The sequence below is a fragment of the Chionomys nivalis genome, chromosome 3, assembly GCF_950005125.1.
Source record: "Chionomys nivalis chromosome 3, mChiNiv1.1, whole genome shotgun sequence".
In the NCBI taxonomy this organism is placed as follows: Eukaryota; Metazoa; Chordata; class Mammalia; order Rodentia; family Cricetidae; genus Chionomys; species Chionomys nivalis.
Genome location: NC_080088.1, coordinates 83373967 through 83397534, shown reverse-complemented (window position 1 = coordinate 83397534; position 23568 = coordinate 83373967). Strand labels below are relative to the sequence as shown.

General features: G+C 46.0%; 1 protein-coding gene across 3 annotated transcripts in view; it reads left to right on the top strand.

The window, feature by feature from the left end:
• The window catches only part of Tex26 (testis expressed 26), a 31550-nt gene extending 8337 nt beyond the window's left edge, over positions 1-23213 (top strand). For 2 of the 3 annotated variants that reach the window (XM_057765538.1, XM_057765540.1), the window contains 5 exons: positions 5460-5625; positions 9468-9612; positions 13357-13533; positions 15797-15958; positions 22590-23213. In XM_057765538.1, coding sequence (XP_057621521.1) covers positions 5569-5625; positions 9468-9612; positions 13357-13533; positions 15797-15958; positions 22590-22684 — 636 coding nt within the window. In that variant the 5' untranslated portion in view covers positions 5460-5568 and the 3' untranslated portion in view covers positions 22685-23213. The remainder of the gene's footprint in view (positions 1-5459; positions 5626-9467; positions 9613-13356; positions 13534-15796; positions 15959-22589) is intronic. The other variant, XM_057765539.1, reaches the window with a different exon arrangement.
• The last annotated feature ends 355 nt before the right edge of the window (positions 23214-23568 follow it).

Here is a 23568-nt window from a genome sequence, read left to right as displayed (position 1 = left end):
TGCAAGTGGCTAAGCGATGAGCCCACCTTCCCACAGAAATGCACTTCCTCCAGCAAGCATGCGCCACCTAAGGGTTCCATACCTGCCCAAACAGTGCCACCGAGTGCCGAAATACCCTGAAATACCCGAGCTTATGGAAGACATTTCTCATTTAAACCACCACGGTGACTGAGCAGGGAGGAGGGGCAGTCCTGTCTTTCACTGCATGACCCCTTGATGGGTCTCCATGGCCTGTGCTCACTCTGGAAACCAATTCTATGAACAAGAATCAGCCCTTTAGAGTTGATCCTGGGAAGTCAGGTGGATTATGAGCAAACTTCTGGCTTGCACTTCTTATCTCTGCCGCCCAGGAAGACATCACACTACTCATGCCTCAGTTTACCTGTCTGTACAAAGGGTACGATGATCCTTGCCGAGCAATGGAGGGAGTTCTCGAGCCACTCACAGAGCAGTTTGTTCAAAGACATTAGTAATTTTCATTTATAGACAAACAAAATGATTGGTAGTCCTGCATCAGCACAAGACTGCAGGACTCCTAAGGTCTGAGCTGCCGGATGTCCCACTGAGCTGGGGAAGTCATCACTGTCCTCTCCTGAGGAGTATGCCAGGTCCACGGGCTCTGACGGTTGTCTAAAGAGGGAGCATTTGGGATGAAAGCCAAAACCAGAGGCATCCGGTGATTTTTCAAATTCACATATTTTCAAAGTTTTCATAGCTGCAAAGGATGATACTTCCAGCCCGATCGAAACATTGATATTTCAAAATAAGCTTTTAACCACTCTCAGTGGGTACTTCAAATGCCTTAGCACACTAATATTAACTGAAGCTATCTAAATAGCTCAGGTTACCCTCAAGACCACCCTCCTTTCTTTACCTCTCAAGGGTTGTCTTTTTCCTTCTTAAGTGCTCTACTTGTCCACAAATGCTCCTCCTGTTGTGACATATTTATTTCTCTCTTATTATTTCACTTCTTCCTTTTCTCCCCACAACCCTTTCCATGTAACACTCCCTTGATCTTTCTCAAATTCATGGCCCCTATTTATTGTTTCATATATATGTGTGTGTGTGTGTGTGTGTGTGTATATTTCTAAATAGATAACTACAACCTGCTTAGTCCATATAATATTGCTTGTATGGACATGATTTCATGGTTGACCACTTGACGTTGGGTAACCAACTGGTGTGTGCTTCCCTGGAGAAGACTATTTCTCCCGTTCTCAGAGTTCTGTAGCTGTCTGTAGCCCTTTGTCTAGAGTTGAAGCCCTGTCGGATTTCTCTTCCACGTTAGAATACCTATTGGTGTCATCCTTGTTCTGGTCTTGTTTAGGCAGCCACGTTGGTGAGACTTCACAACTGTAGCTTCGCTGATGTTTTTAGGAGACACAGAGTCACAGCAAACGTACCGTTCCTCTGGCACTTCCAATCATTCCATTCCCTCTTCCACAGTTACCCCTGAGCTTCAGGTGCAGGGGTTGTGGTGAAGATGCCTCAGGTGGGGCGGGGCACCACACAACTACTTGCTCTTTGCATTTTGATAGACTATAGTTTTATGTAATGGTCTCTGTCCATTGCAAATGTTTTCTCTTGTGAGAAGTGAGACATATACTTGTATATGAAGATTTGGAGTTAGGAACCACAGAAAGAGAGAGAGAGAAACAGGCAATGTTTGTCTTTTGGGGCTGGAGTCACCTCACCCAATAAAATCTTTTCTAGTTCCACCCATTTACTTGCAAAGTTCACGATCTCATTTTTCTTTACACACTGAATAGTATTCCACGGCGTATACATACCACATTTTCTTCTATCCATTCTCCAGCGGAAGGACATTTAGGTTGTGGAAGCAATTTATTGATCACCCTATTATACTTCTTTGTAACTGAGTATATTAATTGGAAATGTTTTAAACATTATCTATGACCTAAAGATTTGAGTTACCACAGTTATTTTAAGCACATAATTGCTCAAACCAATACATATGAAGCTTATAATAAATATATTATTTATAAGACAATTTATATATTATATATGAAGTTAATAATTAATAAACTAAAAGTACTTTTAGAGGAACTGTGTGCTGAGATAAATGAGCTTATGCATCCAGCCTCCTGTGTCGTTTTTAGGGTGATAGGGTACCTGGCATCTGCTTCTTTCCACTTTGGGTTTTTTCCAGTGCCCAGGAAACTGGTCCACCTATAAATGAACAGATTGTGTGTGTGTGGGGGTGGGGTGGGGGGGGAGATATCCAGTGCCAGAGTGTTATCTAGATGCCCGAAGTCCCAAGGAGACTGTTATTGACTGATCTGTTGATGGCTTGGCGGGGAACCCCTCCCATTTTATTGAAAGCAAATGGCATGGCCTCTCATCCATTCACTGAGATGGCCCTGTTGTCAAAGTCTGGGAAACAGTTCCACCGAATCAAAGAGCGATTGAATTATGCCTATTCTTCTACTCTGATGTAACTTTAAAAATGTTATCTAATGCAAGACGGACTTGGAAAACAGAAACAGGAGTTTTGACAAATGTGTTTGGGTAGATTTAAATTTTTTTAATTCATTTTTATTTTATGTGTATGGATGTTTTGCCTGTGTTTATGTCTGTGCCCCATGTGCTTGCCTGATGCTTGAGGAGGCCAGAAGAGGGCTCTGGAGCCCCCGAACCTGGAGTTATGGGTGGATGTCAGTGTCATGCGGGTGCTGGGAACTGAACCCAGGTCCTCTGCAAGAGCAGCCAGTGCTCTAGCTATCTCTCCAGCCTTTGGCAGAATTTTTTAAAGAGAGGCTTACAACTGTCTCCGACTTTAAATACATTTTTTGTCTAAATCTTGGAACCAAAATTTTAGCTTGTGTGGTTTATGCCATCCTTGTGTACCTGGTTGTTGTTTTTGCTTTTGTTTTTTCGAGGCAGGGTTTCTCTGTAGTTTTGGTTCCTGTCCTGGAACTAGCTCTTGTAGACCAGGCTGGCCTCGAGCTCCCAGAGATCCACCTGCCTCTGCCTCCCAAGTGCTGGGATTAAAAGCGTGCGCCACCACCGCCCAGCCCTTGTGTACCTGGTAAAATCAGTTTTTATTGCCAAAGATGCAAAACTATATTATTTCTTGTTAAGACAAGATCTACCTACACTTATTATTCACATAAATGCTAATATGTATCTTAAGGAATATTAAGAGTAATATTGAAGAATAAATTATGGAATAAATTTGTGTAGAAAAGATTATTAAAAGTAGACAAGAGAAGTATAAAACAATATAAGTTTCACATGATTATAGTTAAGTAACCAAAAGAAAGAACCAAACCATTTATGTTTCCTGTGAACTGAGGAGTATTGGAGAAAACAATGCTGGCTGGGTGTGGTGTCACGTGCCTTTTAATCTCTGTGAGTTCAAGGGCAGCCTGGTCCACAGTGCGAGTTCCAGGCTGTGCAGGGCTGCATAACAGGACCCTGTCTCAAAACAAGCAAATAGGTGATAGTCCCTAGTTAAGTGTGTTGGTGTACAGAACACCATGCTAAACTTCTGTGAAAAAATAACAAAGTCAGAGTTAACCAGGCAAAGTGTCCCATGCCTAGAATCCCAGCACTCAGGAGGCTGAGAAAGATGGCTGGTTTGAGGACCAGGCTGTCTGTCTGTCCATCTGTCTGTCTGTCTCTGTATCAGAAACAACTTCACTGTTTTATAACACAAAAGAGTTGACTACAACACAGTGAATATTTCAAACTGCGATGAGATTAAAAATAAGGTGAAAATACCTTGCCGAGCGATGAGCACCACACCTGAAAGATATCAAACAGCACTAGATTCTTAGGAACCAGTTTTGTGCAGTAATCTTGAAAAGACCAGAAAAGTCTAGTTCTATTTAAAGTCAGCAGCAGCAGCTTGTGAGGCTTCCTGCGTTCAGTCTCGTCTTCCTCTCCAGCTAATGACATTTCCCAGTGATTTTTTTGGTGCAGTTGAAAAACAAATCTGCTTATCTTTAAATATGAGGGGTGGGGAGCCATTTAAAACCCTGTATGCACTGTCGTCTTCGCAGAAGCTCTCCTCCCCCTCAAGACTGATGGGCATTTTATAGCCGTTAGAACACAAGGATCCAGATGTCGTTCAGCCAGGCTGCCTCTGGTTTGAGAATCTGCAGCATCCGGTTCTTCCTGTGGTACCCGGGCCCCAGCGCCATCCTTTACTCTATAGAAACACCTGCCACAGAGGATGAGCCCTGGCCAAGCGTGGAGGCCGGGTGACAAGCAGACTTCCTTGAAAGCTCTCTGACCAGGATTCTCCCAATGACTGCCTTTCTCTCCCTTTCATGTATTTCTTGTAATTCCATAATCTAAAGGTTTCAGTTGATTCTTATTTTGTATTCTGGCAAAAAAGAAAAAATACTTTATGGGTGGTGGTATAAAATGTCCAGGAGCACACAGTATCTGGTGGTAATATCTCATGATAATATCACGTGGGGGTGATTCCTGGAGATGGTGCCATGGGTGGCAAGAGCTGATGATGATATTTGGTGTCCTCTTTTTGAGCTGAGTTACAGTGCTGGCAGCATGCATTTCGCTGGGGACTTGCACATGGAAGAATATCCAGCCTGGAGAGATGGCTCAGTGGTTATAGCACTGGCTGCTCTTCCAGGGCACCTGTGTTTAGTGCCCAGCACCCACATGTGGCCTCACAACCATCTGTCACTCCAGTTCTAGGGGACTGATGCCCTCTGCTGGTCTCCTTAGGTGCCATGTGTGCCGTACAGGCAGGCCAAACCCCTATGCACATAAATGAACAGACATGTTTAAAAGATAGCAACATCCCAATTCCTACATCTTTCCCTTCAGCCTATAAGAATATTTCTCTAGAGAGATGCTTCTCTTCACCAGTTATCCAGATGCATCAATAATCTTTATACACAAGTACCTGGGGTTCTTTTAAAACACTAAGATAGATTTTAGACTTATTCTTCATTTCCTTTTATGTCACTCTCTCTCTCTCTTTTTTTTTTTTTTTTTGGTTAAGTATCAGCCCAACTTAGAGAATTGATTTTATTAAGGGACTCTGAATAATATTAAATAATATCTGGCAAGTCTTAAGCCAGCAAATCTTTAAGAAAATTGTAAAATGCATACAATAATTTGACATGCGAGTCATTGTAGGATGTGGTACTTAGTCTCTTTGATGGTTAACGTTGTCATCTTGATAAAACCTAGCATCACCTGGGAAACAGGTTTGGGGGAATGCCTGCAAGGGGATGACGCTGGTTGCATTGACTCAGGTGGGAAGGGCTTAGCCACTGTGGGCGGCACCATTGCTATGTGGCTGGCTGCTTCCAGCCTCTGTCACCTTGACCACCCTGCCATGGTGGACTGTGCTCTCGGGCTGTGGGGCAGAAGAGATTCTTTCTCCCCAGGGTTTTTGTCACTATAACAAAAAAGGACACCAAGACAGTCCCTTACTCTAATTCTACTTCTTGTTTTTATAGTCCAAAGAGCACCAGAAGATTGGGATACACCTACTCACTTGGTGATCCTATTCTGAATCAGACACTTTACAATGACGAATATTCTTGGAAAACATACGCGAAAGAAAAAATGATAAAAAGTGGGACTTCAAGAGGAGTAAGGACCCATAAAGCACATCTTGGTCAAGTAAGACACCAGCTACTCATCTGTTGAATTTAACACTGTCTTATTAAACCTGGAAGAGCCTTCCAAAGACTGTCCGTCTGTTTGCAGTGGTTAGCGCCATGCTTCTCTTTGGACTGCTTTACAGTCTCACGTCCCCCCTATTTCTAGTCCTTAGGGTTCAGAGATCTTAAAAAACGGAAATGATATTCATGTAACATAAAATTAGCCACTACAATGGACAGTTAGTACATTCATGTTGCGGTGTGCCTACCATGGCTATCTTATAAAGCGTCTTCTTCATCCCAGAAGGAAACTCCATGCCCATTAAACCACTTTCGTTGCCTATTCCCTTACCCTGGCACCCTCCAATATGCTCCAAGAGAGACTTATCATTTTATGTGCATGTGTTTTGCCTGCATGTATGTGTACCACGTGCACGCCTGGTACTTGCAGGGGTCAGAAGAGGACACCACATGCTCTGGAAAGTGGAGTCACAGATGATTGTGAGCCTCCATGTATGGGTAGGGAATTAAACTGCAAGAGCAACAAGCGCCTCTAACTACTGAGCCATCTCCCCAGCCCCTCTCCCATCCACTCTGAGCCCTATGCATTACCTATTCCTCAATAATTTTTATGAGCGATCATGTAGCGTGGTTTTCGTTTCTGTTTTCTTCAACTGTTTCTCTTTCTGGGCTCCCCATGAGAGAGCAGCATCAGGACCATCCACAATTGACTAATACGCTGTGTGTGTGCCACGGTTTTCCCATCTGTCTATCGGGCGATCTATCTTTGGATTGGTTCTCCCTCTTGGTTATCGTGGCATAGCACTGTATGAACAGGTATTCACCGGAGCACCTGTGGTCCATGTTATGCTCTGGATACTCAGTCCATCCTGCCTTTTATCACTGCTGCTTCTCTTTAGAATCCCCTCTTCCGCCCAAAGGGAGCCTCCCTTCCATCTCTTCCTGGCTCAGTCCAAAGATCTACCCCTCACTTCCCCACTAGACAGAGGTCACTGATCCTCCGGCTGTGTTTCCTCGGCACCGCCCATTCTCCCATCACAAAAGGCTCTGTTGTAAAGGGTTTCATTACCTGGACGGCTGTCTGGGTTGGAGCTATCTGCGGGTGTCCAGTAGATGACAAGGTGGGAGGATGGATGATGCTGATGGCTAAGAGGGAGGAGAGGAAGACCCCATTCCCATTTCTGACTTGTCTCTGTAATGCTGAAGCAGCAGACTGGGCTGGACGGACTCCGTGCGGTGGTTAAAGAACAGGAAATGGGAAGACACACTGGTCGGAGGTCTGTCCGGCAGGTAGATGAGCTGGAGATGCAGACTTGAGGCTCAGAAGGACAGGTATCATGCCACATTTGATTTGTCTTCTCTTGGCTTCCATTGACTCAGCCATTAAGAGCACTTGATGCTCTTGCAGAGGGTCCAGACTCAGTTCCCAGAACCCACATGACAGCTCATAACCATAATTCATAATTCCAGTTCCAGGAGACCTGGCACTCTCTTCTGGTCTCTGAAGCACCAGGTATGTACATATATACATACAGACAGACACTCATGCACAGAAAATAGAAGTAAGTAAATATTTTTTCCAAGCAGATTTTCTCTGTGTAGTCCTGGTGGTCCTGGAACTTGCTATATACATCAGGCTGGCCTCGAACTCAGTGATCTGCCTGCCTCTGCCTCCTGAGTGCTGGGATTAAAGATGTATGCCACTCTACATAGCCTTAATAAACCTTAAAAAATAAAAATAATGCAAAATTTGTTATATTTACTTAAAATGTATATACATATACAGTCATAAATCTTTAAAGTACTACTAAAGACTTCAGATATTTTTTTGTGTGTATAGGTATTTGCTTGTATGTACATCTGTGCACCATGGTGTATCTGGTGCCCAGGGAGCATTAGATCCCTGGAAACTGGATTTTCAGATGTTTGTGAGCGTCCATGTGGGTGCTGGGAATCGAACCTGGGTCCTCTGGAAGAGCAGCCGGTGCTCTTAATTGCTGAGTCACCTCTCTCGCTCCCTATTAAAGACCTTTAGCGAGTGTTATTGTGGCGTTCCCGAGAGTTCTCAGCCAACAAGAGCTAGCATGTCAGATGCGTGTGTGCTTCCAGACAGTGAGACATTACACATAGAGAAACAACATATATCATGCGACTCATTCTGCCTTGCCCAGACATCGGACAGTCTGTTCTAAGGACTCTGCCTTCAGTCTATGACCTGGGGACAGACACTCACTAAATAACACATTGAGTATGCAATCAACAAAATCCAGACAGAGGACCTGTACACCCAGTGGTGTCTTCAACACATACATTACATTTGTAATTGCTCTCTACAGCGGACAAATCACAAAGGGACGAACGGGTACTGCAAAGCACTGGTACCCATAACTATCTTGCAGAATTTTGATGCAATTCTGAAAAGCACTTTCCTCGCTGCAGGGGGGAGAGAGATGGAGGTAGGGCTTTCTCTGAAAGGCAGGGAAGTGGGCTTCTTTTGGTTGGTGGCAACCACCTGGCAGAAAGGGAGAAACTGAAGTTTCGAGGGCGCAGTAAGAACTGTTGAAGAGTGCTGGCATTGGACCCTGCTGGAACACCTCGAATTCTCTCACCACAGCCATTTCCTTCCGCATCAGCCATGAGCGTGGCTGTGGTGCCTGGGGCCTGGCGTGGTGGATCGCGGAACTCTTTGGCTGGCGGTGGTACCATCTTCTGAGGGAGCGGGAAACATGGTTGCTTTTGTGTCACTGAGATGAAGCACCAGGCAGGGACAGCCTGAGGAAAGAAGGGGTAACTTATGTGACTTGGACTTTCACTGTTCAACCCATGATTTCCTGGCTGCGTTTAGCAGAACATCCCGACAGCAGGGTGGGGTTGGCTCTCATCCCTACACGTAACTCTCTCTGGAAATGCCTCCTGGACATGTAGGAAGCATCTCTTTGATGATGCAAAATCCAACCAAGCTGACAATGAAGATTACCTGTAACACACAGTCATGAGAGAGGAAGGTGAGAGGAGAGACCAGGAGGCGATTTCAGCATGTGTAGTCACTGACTGTCTGTGGAGGTGAACAGAGGAGAGTGCCTCCCTCCTTAAATCCTTCACCACCATACTGCAGCTCTATAAGGGAGGGAGGTTCTTCCTCTAAGACTCAAAGGGACACCAGACTCTATCTCTGCTCCTTACAGACGTGTCACCGGGACCAGAACTAACATGCCTTTTGTTCACACAAGAGTTCTGCTCTCAACACATGAAGCTGACAGTCTTCTTCTCTTGTCAGTGTCAAAGGTCAAAGCAAGCACACAGAGGTTATCTGTGATGGTTGAATCTTCATGGTTAACTTGACCAGATTTAGAATTCCATCAGAGACATCCTGCCCTGTGTGTCTTGGAGTTTGCAGAGAGATTTAACCAAGGAGAGATACACCCTGAATATGAGCGGTGGTCATCCCCGGTGGCTCTGGTCCTGTACTGAATAAAAAGGGGAGGGGAGGAAGCTAGCTGAGCTCAGACATTTATCTGCCTATACGTCCCAACTAAGGATACAACAGGACCAGCCACCTCTCAATCTTCATTCTCCACCACAATGAATTATAACTTTCAAACCATGGCCTAAAGAAACCCGTCCTTCCTTTAATTGCTTTGGTCAGCTGTTTTTCACGGCAAGCCGAGCCAGGACTTGTGCTATGGCTCGCAACTGCCAGGCCCCTCTTGCCACGCTCTCTGTACAGGCAGCTGCAGGCTTCCAAAGACTTCGGACTCACAAACGCTCGTGGGTATTCTGACTCCATGAGGCGAGCCTTCCTGGATTCTTACTAAAACCCGTGCTTGCATTGATTGACAGGAATTCTTTCAGTGGACACTCCCCAAAGGGAAACCAACCCACACCCTCCCCTGGATAGTCCCTCCGTCCATGGAAAAAGTCCGGGAGGCGATAGCAAATCAATTTGTTTCCCATACCAAGAGGGACTTCGTGGATGTGACTCAAGGTAAGCAGGTGCTCCCTCTTTCCCTGGGCACAGGCCTGGGTACTGCCACCGTGGTGGTAAATGTCACGGAGATAGTCTTTCTCTTACAGGAACTCCCAAGCTAGTGTGGGGCAAGAAATTTTCACCAACAAGGTACATGTTGTAAGAAGCATGGGTGTGTGCGTGGGGGGGGGGCTGGAGCACGGCTCAGTGGTAGCAGTTTTGAGCCTTAGCACTGAAAAGCGAACAAAGCAGATAAATGTGCATTGCTACGAATGTCTATCCCAATGGAATAGAGAGTCTGGAAAAGACTCCCACTACTCAGGAATGGTGGTGAATGTCTATAACCACATCTTTGGAGGCCAAGGCAAGAGGACTTGGAAGTTTAGCTTGACATGTATAACAAGACCCTGTCTCAAAACACAAAGCAAGGAGAAAAGAAAAGAGAAACGGGAAAGAGGGGAGAAGAATAAAGAAGGGAGGAAAAAGGGAAAAAGAAAAACAGATGCCCCTTCCCATTCCCAGAGGGTGATCCGGAACTAGTTGCGGAGAGTCACGCCCAGAGATGCATTCCCAGTTGGCAGTTAGTTTAAATGAGTGACGGGGTGATCGTGTTTCGAAGAGGGTGCTTGTAGAACTAGGAGGCTAAGCACGTGACTGCTGGGCTAGACTGAGGCTGGAGAGGGAGGCGTTGAGGTCTTCTCAGCTGGCGAGCAGTCTTTAGCCTCTCTCTCCTTCCCGCCATTGTCCCACCCACCCTCTTCTGAGTCCTAAGCACACAGCTCTGAAAGAATAAAGTGTTTTGAGACTGAACAAATCATTGAGTCACTACATCAACCCATCTGTGTGATGGTTTTACCTTTGAGCTCATTACCATAAAGTGATTTTTGTATTAATTACTTTTCCTACAAAGGGAAATGTCTGTGTTTTCTCCTGTAGCAGAAGAGTGCTGTCTGGGCACTGTTGAATGTGAGTATCTACCCAGCTCATGTGTTGAAGGCGTGGTCCCCAGCAGGTGGCACTATTTTAAGAGATAATTAAAACTTAGGAGGTAGGGGCTTCTCTGGAGAAAGAACTGTTGATGGGGATGGGACTTTGAAGGCAGATCTTGTCCAGACTTTTCTCCATCTCTCTGTGTTTCCTGGCTGCTGTGGGGAGAATCTTGGCTCCATCATGTCCTCTCCACCATGATGCTCTGGCTCACCAAGGCCCAGCAACCATGGAGCCAGCTTGACCATAAACAAAAATCCCTGAAACTGTGACCCTAAATAAATTCTTTCTCTGCAAATTGTTGCCACTATGGATTGGGTCACAGATCTGATGACTGACTAGGAATTTATAAACCATAGTTTGGTTCATGGTGCTGGAGGCTAGTAGGTCACAGATACAGGGACTATATCTGCTGAGGGTCTTGGTGTCCTTAGAAGCTGGAGATGTTGGATCCCCTAAAGCTGGCGTTACAGGTGGTTTGAGTCCGCTGGCATGATGCTAGGAACCAGCTTGGGTCTTCTGTCAGAACAGGAAGAACTCTTAACAACTGAGCCAGCTTCTCAGCCCCTCGTATCAAGGGTTTTTTCTGTTGTTGTTGTTGTTTCTGTTTGTTTCAGTCTTTCATATTTGGCTTAAGACCCCTCTCCAGAGGCCCTAGTTCACTCGTGGCCAGTGAAGGGCTTGGTAGCTAGAAAGAGCTGGGGAAATACTTGCTGAATGGCAGAATGTATGAAAAACACTATTTTGGAGCTAGACAGGTATAAGATCAAAGGCCGATGCTATCTGTAGATAGACATCGGGATCATTGAGAAGCATTCAGATCTCTGTTCTTTATGAAAATCATATTTCTATTCTGCTCAGTGTAAGCCGATCTCTGTTGCCCCAAACTCCTGTCGAGACTCCTCCTTTGTCTCTTACTCTTGTCCGATTCTCGCCTTCCTCACAGCCCTGGCTTGGTTCTGGGTGCCAGTGTCTCTCTTTGGATGGCCTCTTATCCAGCTCTCTTCCTTGTTATGTCTCAGTGGGTTCTTTGATGTGCAAGTCGATGTCAGCTCTGGCTTACAACCCTCTGTAGACTCTTGTTGACCTCAAAACGAAAGCTAAATGCCTCAATTGACACAATTTGTGTCATCTGGTCCTTGCCCCTCTCCGTTGTTCTCCTCGGCTGCCCGCTCCACAAATTCTCCAGGCCCCTGATGCTGCCTGCTGTCTACAATGCTACTTCCCTCCTCCACAATACTCCACTTTTGACCTGCCATCTAAGTCTAGGCTTTGGAGATCTCTCCTCTCTCTGTCTCTCTCCTTCTCTCTCCCTCTCTGTCTCTCTCGCTCTTGTGTGTGTGTGCGTGTTTCCGTTGTAACAACTTTTACAGGATCCACCACATAATGTTATTATATTGAGTTCACGTCTTTAACACTTTATGCTTCTGAAGCAGAGAGCCCTGCTGTGGTTTTGAGTGTTCTTTGAGGAATTAAGCAAATGAGGAGGTGGAGCACTGAAAAGTGGCTGTTTTCACGTTCAGGCTTGGAGAACTTGGCTTTGACGAATGAGAGCCTCACGTGAAGACTGCAGAGCCAGTTCCCCTTCTTACAGTTCATGTTTCTGGGGCTAATGATCTTGAATGGTCTTCTATTTTTACCTTTAGGTCGTGCCTTTCTGCAGAGTCTTAGTTTGATTTTGAGACAAGATTGCACTACGAAACCCTGGCTAGCAAGCCTATAGCTCACCATATAGACCAGGTTGGCCTCACACCTGGCCAAGAAACCCTTTTCATCACGGTTCCATTGGGGATTGAACTTAGGACTGTCAGCATGGAAACAGATATGATCACCATTACACTATGGCATTCAGATTTAATTGAGAATCCTGCTTCACCCGGCAACTCTGGTCTTACCCCAAACCTCTCTCTCTGGTTTGCCTTGAAAAGGTCTAGGAAGACCCCAGCAGGGTCACTGCTGGTTTCTGTGCCCAGCAGCATGTTCCTAAGGACTCCTCATGGCCATGAGTATCTAGCCGTTCAAAAATGACTTACGGTCTGTTGTGGAATATTACTTGAAGATGTGTTACATTTGTTTATGTTGTGGAACATTTGTTTAATGATGCAAAGATGTGCTGCATTCTTTTATGTTGTGTTTAACTCTGTGAAGCTGTGTTACTTTGTCTGTCTAAACACCTGATTGGTCTAATAAAGAGCTGAACAGCCAAAAGCTAGGCAGGAGAAAGGATAGGTGGGGCTGGCAGGCAGAGAGAATAAATAGGAGGAGAAATCTGGGGAGAGAGGGAGCAAGGAGCGAAAGGAGGTGGGGAGGAGGACTCTGGGGGCAGTCACCCAGACACAGCAAGCCACAGGGTAAGAAGTAAAGAAAGGTGTAGAGAAAGGTAAAAACCCAGAGGCAAAAGCTAGGTGAGATAACGGAAGTTAAGAAAAGCTGGCCAGAAACAAGCCAAGCTAAGACTGGATATTCATAAGTAAGAGTAAGACTCAATATGTTTATTTCGGAGCTGACTGGCAGGCCCCCAAAAGAACAAAGAGTAAAAATAAAACAAAACAAAAAAAAAACAAACCTACCATGGCCAGTTGAACATATACTCCATGTCCCAGAGCAGAAATAGTTTCTCAACTGAAGCAGTCATAGAGTACACAGACTAATCCTCTAAACTCGAGGAGAGTCAGTTTAATGGTATGCATTGGAAGCTGCTGGCTGAAACGGTGCTGTGACAAGCCACTCAGACAGTTGACAAGAGGTAATCATTGTCTTCCTGTCTCACCCCAGCTAAGAAGACCATGAAATCTTTTCCCATGTCCCGGGACTGGAAAGAACTCCTTCCTCGACCTCTGGACACCGAATTCCGGCACCATTACCAAATTCCAGCTAAGATTCCTGAACTGCAGGATTTTAGTTTCAAATATGGATGCTACTCGAGCCTGCCTGTTGCTTCCCAGGGTCTAGGTAAGGAAGCCTTTAGGGATTACAAATGCATAGTGATCCCCTAGGGCTCTTGACCTGACATAGATGCCAACACTATGGCGCTGACTTTTGAAAAAAAAGTTTTATTGTTATTAACTGACAAGTAGAGGAATGGGGTCTGTCTCTCATGTTATCCACTAGCAAGGAGACCAAAGTGCAGGGCATGAGGGAAGTAGGAGCTGGAACTTTTTTTAAAAAAATATGTATGGCTGTTTTAACTGCGTGTGTGTCTGTGCAGCTCATTTGTGCCTAGGGAGACCAATAGAGGGCATCGGACCCCCTGGCACTGGAGTTGCAGATGGTTGTGAGGCACCATGGGGGTCCTGGAGATTGAACCCAGGTCCTCTGCAAGAGCTCAGTTCTTAACCACTGAGCCGTCTCCCCAGCCCCTGCACCTGGGATTTTTGATCTGCTCTGGCAAGCAGTGTTCAGAACCAGTTGTAAATTGTACATGCATTGTGATTGGACATCTCCGGCCTCTTCTTAGCTTAATCCACTGGGCCTGGTCCCTCACTGCCGCTTCTCCATCTTCAGGTTCCCACCTCTGGGTCCTACCAAAGCCTGAGCCCTGGGAAAGTTTGCTCAGCAGATGTCTTTTGTGGGTTTTTTTTTTTGTTGTTGTTGTTGTTTTGTTTTGTTTTGTTTTTGAAGCAGCCGGTAGCTTGGCATTACCAGTTCCCTGCTCCAACATTGATGTTGCTGAAGGCCCTGGCAGCCAGTTTTGATAATGGCCACACACGGAGTCTGTGCCACTGTAGTGCCCAGTCTCAGGGCAAGGGAACTGTGAATCTCAGAAGACTGCCAGCTTGTGTCTAAAGTTGATGGCATTCTGCCTGGGTGGAACAGTGGTTGGAGTCGGGAGATGCCCTAAAGTGACCGAGCTGAGAGGGAATCTCTTTAGACTTGTCAATCCGTCAACCACTCAGTCTTTGCTTGTGGCACGCTCCGTAAACATTCACAGAATTAGTTCCCACCCCGTCCCAGAGAACTGTCACGATCCCGATCCCTATCACTTTTGATAGGAATGTCTCACGAGTTCCATCACTGGGCACCCGCTAAGCCACTCGTTGAGAAAATCTCTCAGTGGGTTGATGAGATGGCTTTGCCGGTGAAGGTGCTTGTAGCCAAGTCTGATGACCTAAGTTCAAGACTCCAGACCTACATGATGGAAGGGGAACACGGACTCCTAGTCTAAAGCCTTGAGTCATGAGTGAGTTCCAAGTGGTAACAATGAAGGGTGACCCACCTTTGCTAAGGGCTGACCCTGTTCCTGTGTGTACACCCTGGGCAGTGCTCCACACTCCAAGGTGGTACCCCCGTTATCTGATATTCCATCTGCCTGAATCTTCTCACAGCTGGGACAGTCCTTACTAAGCTGGTAGCTGCTGATTCTGTTTCTTCCCAGGAGGTTAAGGAGTAGAAATTTTCTATCCTATGAAGCCACAGGGTAAAGGAACCCTGAGAAGCACGGGAGAGAGGGACATCAGTGCGCTTTCTCAGTTTTCAGGCCCTGGTGCTCTTCTCATGGGGGAAGGCTGAGGTCTCTTGTCCAGCCTGTTTCTCACATTTATTCCTTCAGAAGGGAATGCCTGGGACTGGGGACAGTATTTAAGGTGTTCCTGTTTTACAAAAGTTGGGCCACTTATTCAAAAAAAAATCACTTATTAAAACACCTTATCTCCATCACTGAAAATTATAACTCCACAAATCTCAGAATCCAGATTAATCTCATCATAATTTATATCAAATGTGAGTGGCTGGAGTTGCTTGCCCCTCTGACTGACTGGCCCCTCTGAATGGACAGCATATGCTTGCTGTAAATGTCACCCTTCTTCCAAAGTGCTCATCCTAAGGCTTTCCAGGTCCCTGGAAATGGGTCTCTTTACATGCCCCTCCGACGATGCAGGGAGAGGTCTGAGAGAAAATGAGACATTTACAAAGTCCGTTTAGCATTAAGCAAGTGGTAAACATTACACACAGTGTTGGGAGCAGAACTCTTGAAGAGCTGAGTTTCTGGAAACGGTGCTCACACTCAACCCTGGGCCATGTCTCCCATTCCTCTGCGTCCAGCATCACCAACCACAGCCACTCAGTACAGCCCCTGGTCATTGGTAGGATGACTAGGTGGCATCCGGTAAGGATGCTAAGTAGGCTCCAGGCTGGGCTCGGGTGTGAGGGTGTGTTCAGACAAGGACAGGCATTTTGGCTTATTGACAGCCTGTGCTGCTGCCCTGTGTCCCTTTAGTGCCCTCTGTGCTGCGTAGCTACATACGGAACCAGGAACGCACGAAGAATCAGACCACGTATGAGAGTGACTATGGAAAAGACTGCCTGGACTTCTTGATGATCTTAGACTCGTTCTCCCCCTCCCAAATCCACAAGTATCTGCAAAGTGTTTCCTACAAAGGTAAGAGGCCTCAAGTCACCACTTCTTCCGTTTACCAGCATAGTGAATGCCTTCCTTAACACGCTATTCCCATGCCTGATGAGCTGTTCCCATTTTAACCATGGAATTGAATATAAAAACCAACCAAACAAACACCCCCCAAGAACAAACAAACAAACAAACAAACACCCCCCCAAGAACAAACAAACAAAAAGACAAAGACTACTGTCTTAGTTAGTGCTTCATTGCTGTGGAGAGACACCATGACCACAGCAACTCTTATAAAGGAAAACATATGAAGTTCAGAAATTTAGTCCTTTATCATCATGGTGGGAAGCAAGGCAGTACGCAGGCAGGCTGGTTCTGGAAGGGGATCTCAGAGTTCTACATCTGGATCCTCAGGCAGCGGGAAGAGAGCTACCCTGGGCCTGGCTTGAGCATCTGAAACCTCAAAGTCTTTCCTTAGAGACACACTTCCTCTAACAAGGCCACACCTACTCCAGCAAGGCCACACCTCCTGATAGTGCCACTCCTTGTGTGCCTATGGTGGCCATTTTCTTTTAAACCACAACAACTACTTTTTAAAAAAGGAAATCCACAGTGCCATGCAAACCTTGATCATTGAAAACTTTTCCTATGAGTCTCACCAGAGTCCACAGCTCACGTAGCTCTATGTCTACCGTGTCTGGTCCCACCTCACAGGTGCTTGAGCTGCGTGCGCGTGCGCTGGGGTAACTTCCCTTTCCTGCAGTTGGCTTTTGTACTGTCTCACAGTTTCCTTGTATTTTGTTTACGTTTGACTTCCTGTTTGGTTGTATTTGTTACACAAGAATCTTCAAATTTCACGCCCCCAAATAGCAAGTGCCATCTCAGGACAGGGTGGAGTTAGTCCATGTAGCAAGCTTATCAGACCAGCTCTGGGAAAGTATAACAAAGAAGTTTCAGGACAGGAATCAATCCTTCCCAGAGCTGCCGTCAGCGGCTTTGGTTTTGTGTGTGTGTGTGTGTATGTTTGTGTGTGTGTGTGTGCTCACAACCCAGTGTAGGTGAGTATTCTTATAAGGTATAAGTTTTTTTTTCATTTTTTTTTTTTGGTACCCCCCCTTTGTTTGTTTTTTTAGTACCTGGAGGGGCAGCCGTGGGTGCTGGGAACCGAACTCTTGTATTTTTTGTTGTGAGCCTAGCCTTTAACAGCTGAGCCATCCCTCCAGGCCAAGGTATAAGTTTTTATGCCACAGATGTGCTGTGTCCACCAGAAAATACACTAGTTTCAAGGAGGAAGTAAAAGAAACATAGGAAGAGAATCTAATATTTTCACATTCCTAGGATACCTCCTACACCGGACAACGCGGGGCCACCTGCTTCCTCCTTTTCTGTAATCGCCTTTGCTGTAGATGGTTCCCAGTTGCTCACTCTTCGATGGCACCCTTCCTCCTCACCCCTCTCTGTGTCCCCTCCATCCCTAATCACCACTCCTCATCAGTCCCAGCCTTCACCCCTCCCCTGGCAAAGACTACCCCCAGGACCAAGACCTCCTGCTCCAAACAAGACTGAAACCCTACGGTGTGTGCATACATAGAAGCCCGAGGAAGCCTTGTGAGTCTTCCTCCTTTGCTTCCTATCTTGCTCTTTCCCTCTTGAATCAGAAGCTCACAGGATGGGTTGATTGACCAGCAAGCTCCTTGGGAGCCATTTATCCTTGCTTCCCAGTGCTGGGATTACAGGCATTTAAAACCATGGGTGGCTCTTTTTATGTGTACAATGGATACTCAAACTCAGGTCCTTGGGCTTGCAAAGTAAGCAGTTTTACCCACGGAACCATTGCTCTAGGCTTTCAGACGCTTTTAAGGATGGAGTGTATACACACACACACACACACACACACACACACACATGCATAAAAGAAGAAACAAGTGCCTGGCTGGCTGCTGGGTGTCAGGGAAATAGGTTAAGCAGCTGCTTTGCCTCCTATGGAAGCAGAAGTGTGTTTTCTTCTGGAAGCCTCATTCCTCTCAACACCTCAAGGCCAGACTGTCTCTTCAGAAGGGACTGAGAGCCTTCTGGAAACCTGCTGAGCAAGTCCCTGAAGACACAGGGGAGTCCACCAGCAAAGGCAGGCTGCCTGCCTGCTCTCAGTTTCCCTGAAAATGGTGTAAAACCACCCTCTGCATTTACAGAAAGCTCGCTTTACCTTTAAGAGCCACATCCCTTGGGCCCACAGAAAGGGGGATTCTGCTTCCTTCAGAAGGTGCTGACATCTGCCCAGGGATCAGGGACCAGCCATACCAGATGTGACCATCACACAGGCCAGACACCTGGTTTCCCGCTCTCTGTATGTGTGCAAGCTGAGGCTTGCGTGGCCTTGTTCCCTAGGAGTGAGCGGAGGTGCAGGAGTGGGGGTGGGGTAGGCTCCTCTGCTACGTGCTGTTAACAGCCAGCAACATTTGTCCATCTGGTCACCAGCCAGGTTAGCTTTGGGACAAGTTAGGCTTTTGTTTCTTCTTGGTTGTCCAGGGCGCACTGGGGGCAGATCCCAGAACTGTGCCACGAAGCCCTAGGCTGCTCGAGAAGCCACTCTGTCCCAGCTCTGCTCTAATGCCCTCGCTCATCATTGCAGCTATTAGGGGGCAGCGAACCTCTTGTCATCTCCTAGTGCCAGGGATGATGGCAAGGCCTGCCAGCTGTGGCCATCCCAGCAGCTCCTTCACAGTGGGGCTCAGCTGGATGTCAGGATGGAGGGACCTAAGATGCTGCAGGCTCACTTATTAGTAGCTCAGCTTAAGTCATGTAGTAAGCTTTTGTGAACCAGGAGACCACGGCAGTGGCATTTTGATGGAAAGAGAAAGAGAGGGAAGGAGGAAGGGAGAGAGACAGAGACACCCACAGAGAAGGACAGAGAGAGAGAAAGAGACAGAGAGAGGTGTGTGGGAGGAGACATTAATCTTCCCCTCCAAGTGATATCCCAGGCTGGGGTGAAGAGCGGACAGGCTGAGCAAGGGTAGAGGAAAGAGCAGAACTGGGGAGGAAGAGTGGGTCCCTGAAGGCAGGCTGCTGTTTAGTACAAACGTCTCTCCCGTGAAAGCTGAACCCCTGTGAGTACCCGTGGGACCACAGGGGATAATTCCCACACCTCACTTCACACCACGTGTCACCATTAAAGCACAGGCATGCTAAAAATGTTGCACACAATTCTCCCAGGCTTGTGTCTGCAAGGCGTATAGGAAACAGACGCAATTTCTGTGTTTAGACTTAGAGCCAATCTCCCAGAGACCTCACCATGTATATGCCCATATTCCCAAATCCAAGAAAATCGGAACCATTTTGAGTTCTGAGCATTTTGGAAGGGGGACATTGAAGCCCATATTGAGTTTGTTTCTAACTTGAGAAGCTTGGACTGTGTTCGTTAGTGGACGGTCTAGGTTCTGAGTTATTTTATTTCCTGAGTTAGATTCTGACAAGTTGGAAGCTAGCAGTTCCTGCATATGTTATCTGCTGGTAAAACCCTGTGATCTGCCCACTGTCTTCCCACTTGAGGGATAAAATTATCTGAAAGCTGGTTTTCTTGATATCTTTTTAAGCTATGACTCCCTCCCCATTTTTTCCACCAACATACAATTTGTAAGGTGTTTCTCTCAAGCCCATAATTCAGAATTCAGAATTGCACGGATTGGGACTGGAAAGATGGCTCGGTGGTTGAGAGCATTGGCTGCTCTTGGGGGATCTGGGTTAAATTCCCAGCATCTATCTGGCAGCCCACAACCATCAACAACTCCAGATCGAGAGAATCTGACACCCTATTCTGACCTCTATGGGTACAGCAAGCATATGGTACACAGACAGACAGACATGCAGACAGAATACTCATAAATATAATTTTTAAAAGAATACATGTATTCACTCATTTAACAAATGTCATTGGTTGCATGTCTATCACGCTAACTTAATACAAAGATAAATAAAAACAAATCCATCCTAGCAGGGAATCCACCTTCTGGTGTGGAAGGCAGAGGTATAGGCATAGTGACATTTATCACCATTAAAGAAATTGTTGGTTCTAGGAAAAGGCTGTGTGAGGTGCTGTTAGCCCTATGTCCACAACAGAATCAGTAGAATATTTGTATAAAAGGGGATTCATTAGCTCGCTATATAGGGCAGGGGCTGGGTGATCCAACTACGGCCACCTGGAGATAAAGAGAACAAGATGACCATCCAATGCAGGAAGTACCTGATTGGCACTCCCAATAGGAAGCCGCATTAAGTCCAGACATTCTCTGGAGAGTCTTGAGTCTATGCTGGAAGGACAAGGAAGTCAGCACAGGATGCCAGCAGCAAGACAGACACATTGGCCCAGGAAGAGGCATTTATCAACACCTGCTGGCTGCTTCTTCTTCTAGACTCTTTTCATCCAAGCCATCCTCTGGAAGATACCACTCACATTGTGGGCAGCCTCCCCTGCTCACCCATCCACGAGTTGATCTTCTCTGGAAGTGCCCCAACAAACCCACAGCCGTGCCCTAGGCATGGCTAAATGCAGTCAAGTTGTCAATCAATGTCAACTACTGCAAACACAGCAGCCAAAGCCCAGTTGGCCTTTGAGCAGCCTGACTGACATTAAGTTTGATGGACACTGGGCCATCTTGTTTTGGTTAATATGTGCCCAGTTTGACTTACCCTCTATGCACGTCTTTATTATAAGAAGGGCACTTTGTTGCTTCTATACTTCAATATAAACTTCAAAACTACAGACAAGCTGAAAAGAAAACAGATTGGGTGGCAGCAGTTGGGGGTAACACAGAGCACCCAGAATTCCCACATGCAGGGGAGTATCCAGTAGTGGAATCGCTCTGGAGAATGCTCCAATGGCATCTTACAGAGTTAAACATATGCCTACGTCCTGGCTTAGAAATTCCACTTCTGGATATTGGCCTGAGGAAAAAGGAGGCGGACAGCTACAAAAGGACTTGCATAAAAATACAACAATTGCATCCTTGATATCCCAGAACTGGAAATAGTCCCCACCTCCAGCAACAGGAAAAATGGATGAGGTGTGACACTTTAACAACTTGGCAATAAAAGGGAGCACGTTCTTGATACATAAGACAAAATATGGATGCTCAAAAGACGATGAGCCACAACAAAATCCAAACGCTAAACAGGCTAAATAGGATTCCGTTTATCTGAAAGTCCACAGCAGGTAAATCTCATCCACGGTAAATGAAATGGGACCAGAGGCTGTCTTGGGGTCAACAGTATTGCCTGGGAAGCATCGGGAAGGACTTCCTGGGTGGTGGAAACAAATGGGTGTGGCTCATCAGCGGTCAGACATCAACTGGCAAACATTGCACGTAAGGTCAGCACATTTCATTCCACGGGAGACACCGCTGAGTGGAAAAGTACTGGGGCCAAGGGACAGGGAGGATAGAGTAGGAATAGCTCACAAACAGAGGCAGCTGTGACTGGACAGAACACAGGCTGCATTTCCACACTGTGGGAAAAGACTAACCTTGTTGGTATCACACAAAGAGACACAAGATAAAATGAAAGTAACTTGGCAAAGCAATTCGTTTTTGTAAAAAAAAAAAAAAAAAAAAAAAATTGTAGGCTGTGACCCAGACTGGGCTAGCAGGCACCCAGGACCAAAGTCCAAAGTGGCCTCTGTCTTCCATCTCTAACGTAAGGGGAACTTGGTGGTTCCTCTCTGACTGTGGTTTGACCTCATAGTCTACTTTTGATTGGAAAGCAGCATGAAAGAAAGAAAGAAAGGGAGGGAGGAATGAGCGCTTCCAGCCGTCAAGTCTGGGAATGTGCCAGGGCTTTCCAGGAACAAAGTTTTACCGGGTAGGGGAGTTAAAAATTTTGAATTCCTTTGCATAAAAGTTTAAAAGGTGTGAGAAATGTGTGATAGATTGGTCCTTGGTGGGCTAGTTATGTTTGATAGAAAGGTTATTTTTTTCTTAATACACGCGCATGTGAGCATGCACGCACACACACACACACACACACACACACGGAGCTTTCAGCTACTGGTCTCAGCTGGCATTGTGACACCGAGGAAGAGGATGAGTGACAGATGACCCTTCTGGGAATGAGGAATTTTATAGTTCCACCCTATGTGAATGCTGGAATCAAGACTGGGGAGTTACAGATGGTCAGAATCAGACAAGACCACATCACTGCCCAGGCTTTCCCAAAGACAGACAGGTACGACTCAAGGACAGCAAAGGCCACCAAAAGTCTACCATTTTCTTCACCACCGTTTACTACTATGCACCCTATCAAGGTATATACGGCTGCTAATTAATTAATGACACATTAAGTTATTATGTGACATCACCCATAGTGTGCTTAGCCCTTCCCACAGTGTGAGGTAGGCTTGTGATCACCATTAAGGGATGAGGGACAAAGAAGGGGGTTAAATGGCGCTTGCTGGCATAGAACCGTACTGGGTTCTGTTTCTTCGCAAACCCACACCCTTTCCGGGGGAGCTCAGAACAAGTAGGGCCCTGGGGCGCTCTACACCATACACAGTACCCTCCAATTATTCTCTCCTAGCAAACTTGTGCACAGCATACTCCTACCAGACGTTTGCTTCCTCCTAAGATCTTGCTGCTTCATATTGAAGTCGGAAACCTCTGCTTTTCTTCCTTGGCAGACAGACAAATTCTCGATCGCTTCATCCATTCTCACTGTGATATTGGTGAGGGGAAAAATGGGAAAGGGAAACGGAGCCGCGGGAAGAGACCCTGAGATCAACGGAGGCGCCCAGCACCCGCCTCAGCCCAGCCCACCTCAGCCCGGTTGCTTCCTAAAGGTCAAGGACAAATAAGTGAAATTACTCCAAATAGATTGTGGTACTGTGGAAATGTACGTGCTTCTGTGTTCCAGGTTTAAGTGAAATCAGCTAACGTTACAAATTATGCCCAGCACACAGCTTTGCCTGTGTCTCGTAGAGTTTTGGTGGCACATGCTTTCTTCTTTTTATTTATTTATTTTTATTGTTTTTGGTTTCAATTTTTGAGTTCCTCTCCAGAGAAGTTTCAACTTCCCAGTAATAAAAATATTTTAAAGATATTTCCAATGTTGGTCTTTGTTTTGGATGCTGTAAAAAAAACAATCTCCACTTTGGGGACTTCTTCAAAGTTTCGCTGCATGTTTTAATCTAGAATATGATTATACCTTACAACAATTTATGAGAAAAATTCATTTATATACTTCTGAAGTCCTTCTTACTGTTGCCTTACTATATTTTGAACTGTCAAGTTCTGAAAAAAAATGTTAAAGACATGAGATAATAAACATGACCTTGTCAATCTCTCCCTGCATTTTGGGGATTTATTTTCATTTATAAAAAATATTTGGCCTGGTGATGGTGGCATACACCCTTAATCCCAGCCCTCAGCATTTGGGATGCAGAGGCAGAAGGATCTCTGTGAATTCAAGGTCAGCCTGGTCTACAGAGTGAGTTCCAGGACAGCAAGAACGATTACATAGAGAAACCCTGTCTCGAAAATAAATAGATAAATAATTTATTTTTTAGTTTACGTGTATGGGTGTTTTACCTGCAGGAATATACAAACTCCACATACAAGCAGTACCCGGGAAGACCAGAAGAGGGCGTCTGACCCCGAGAA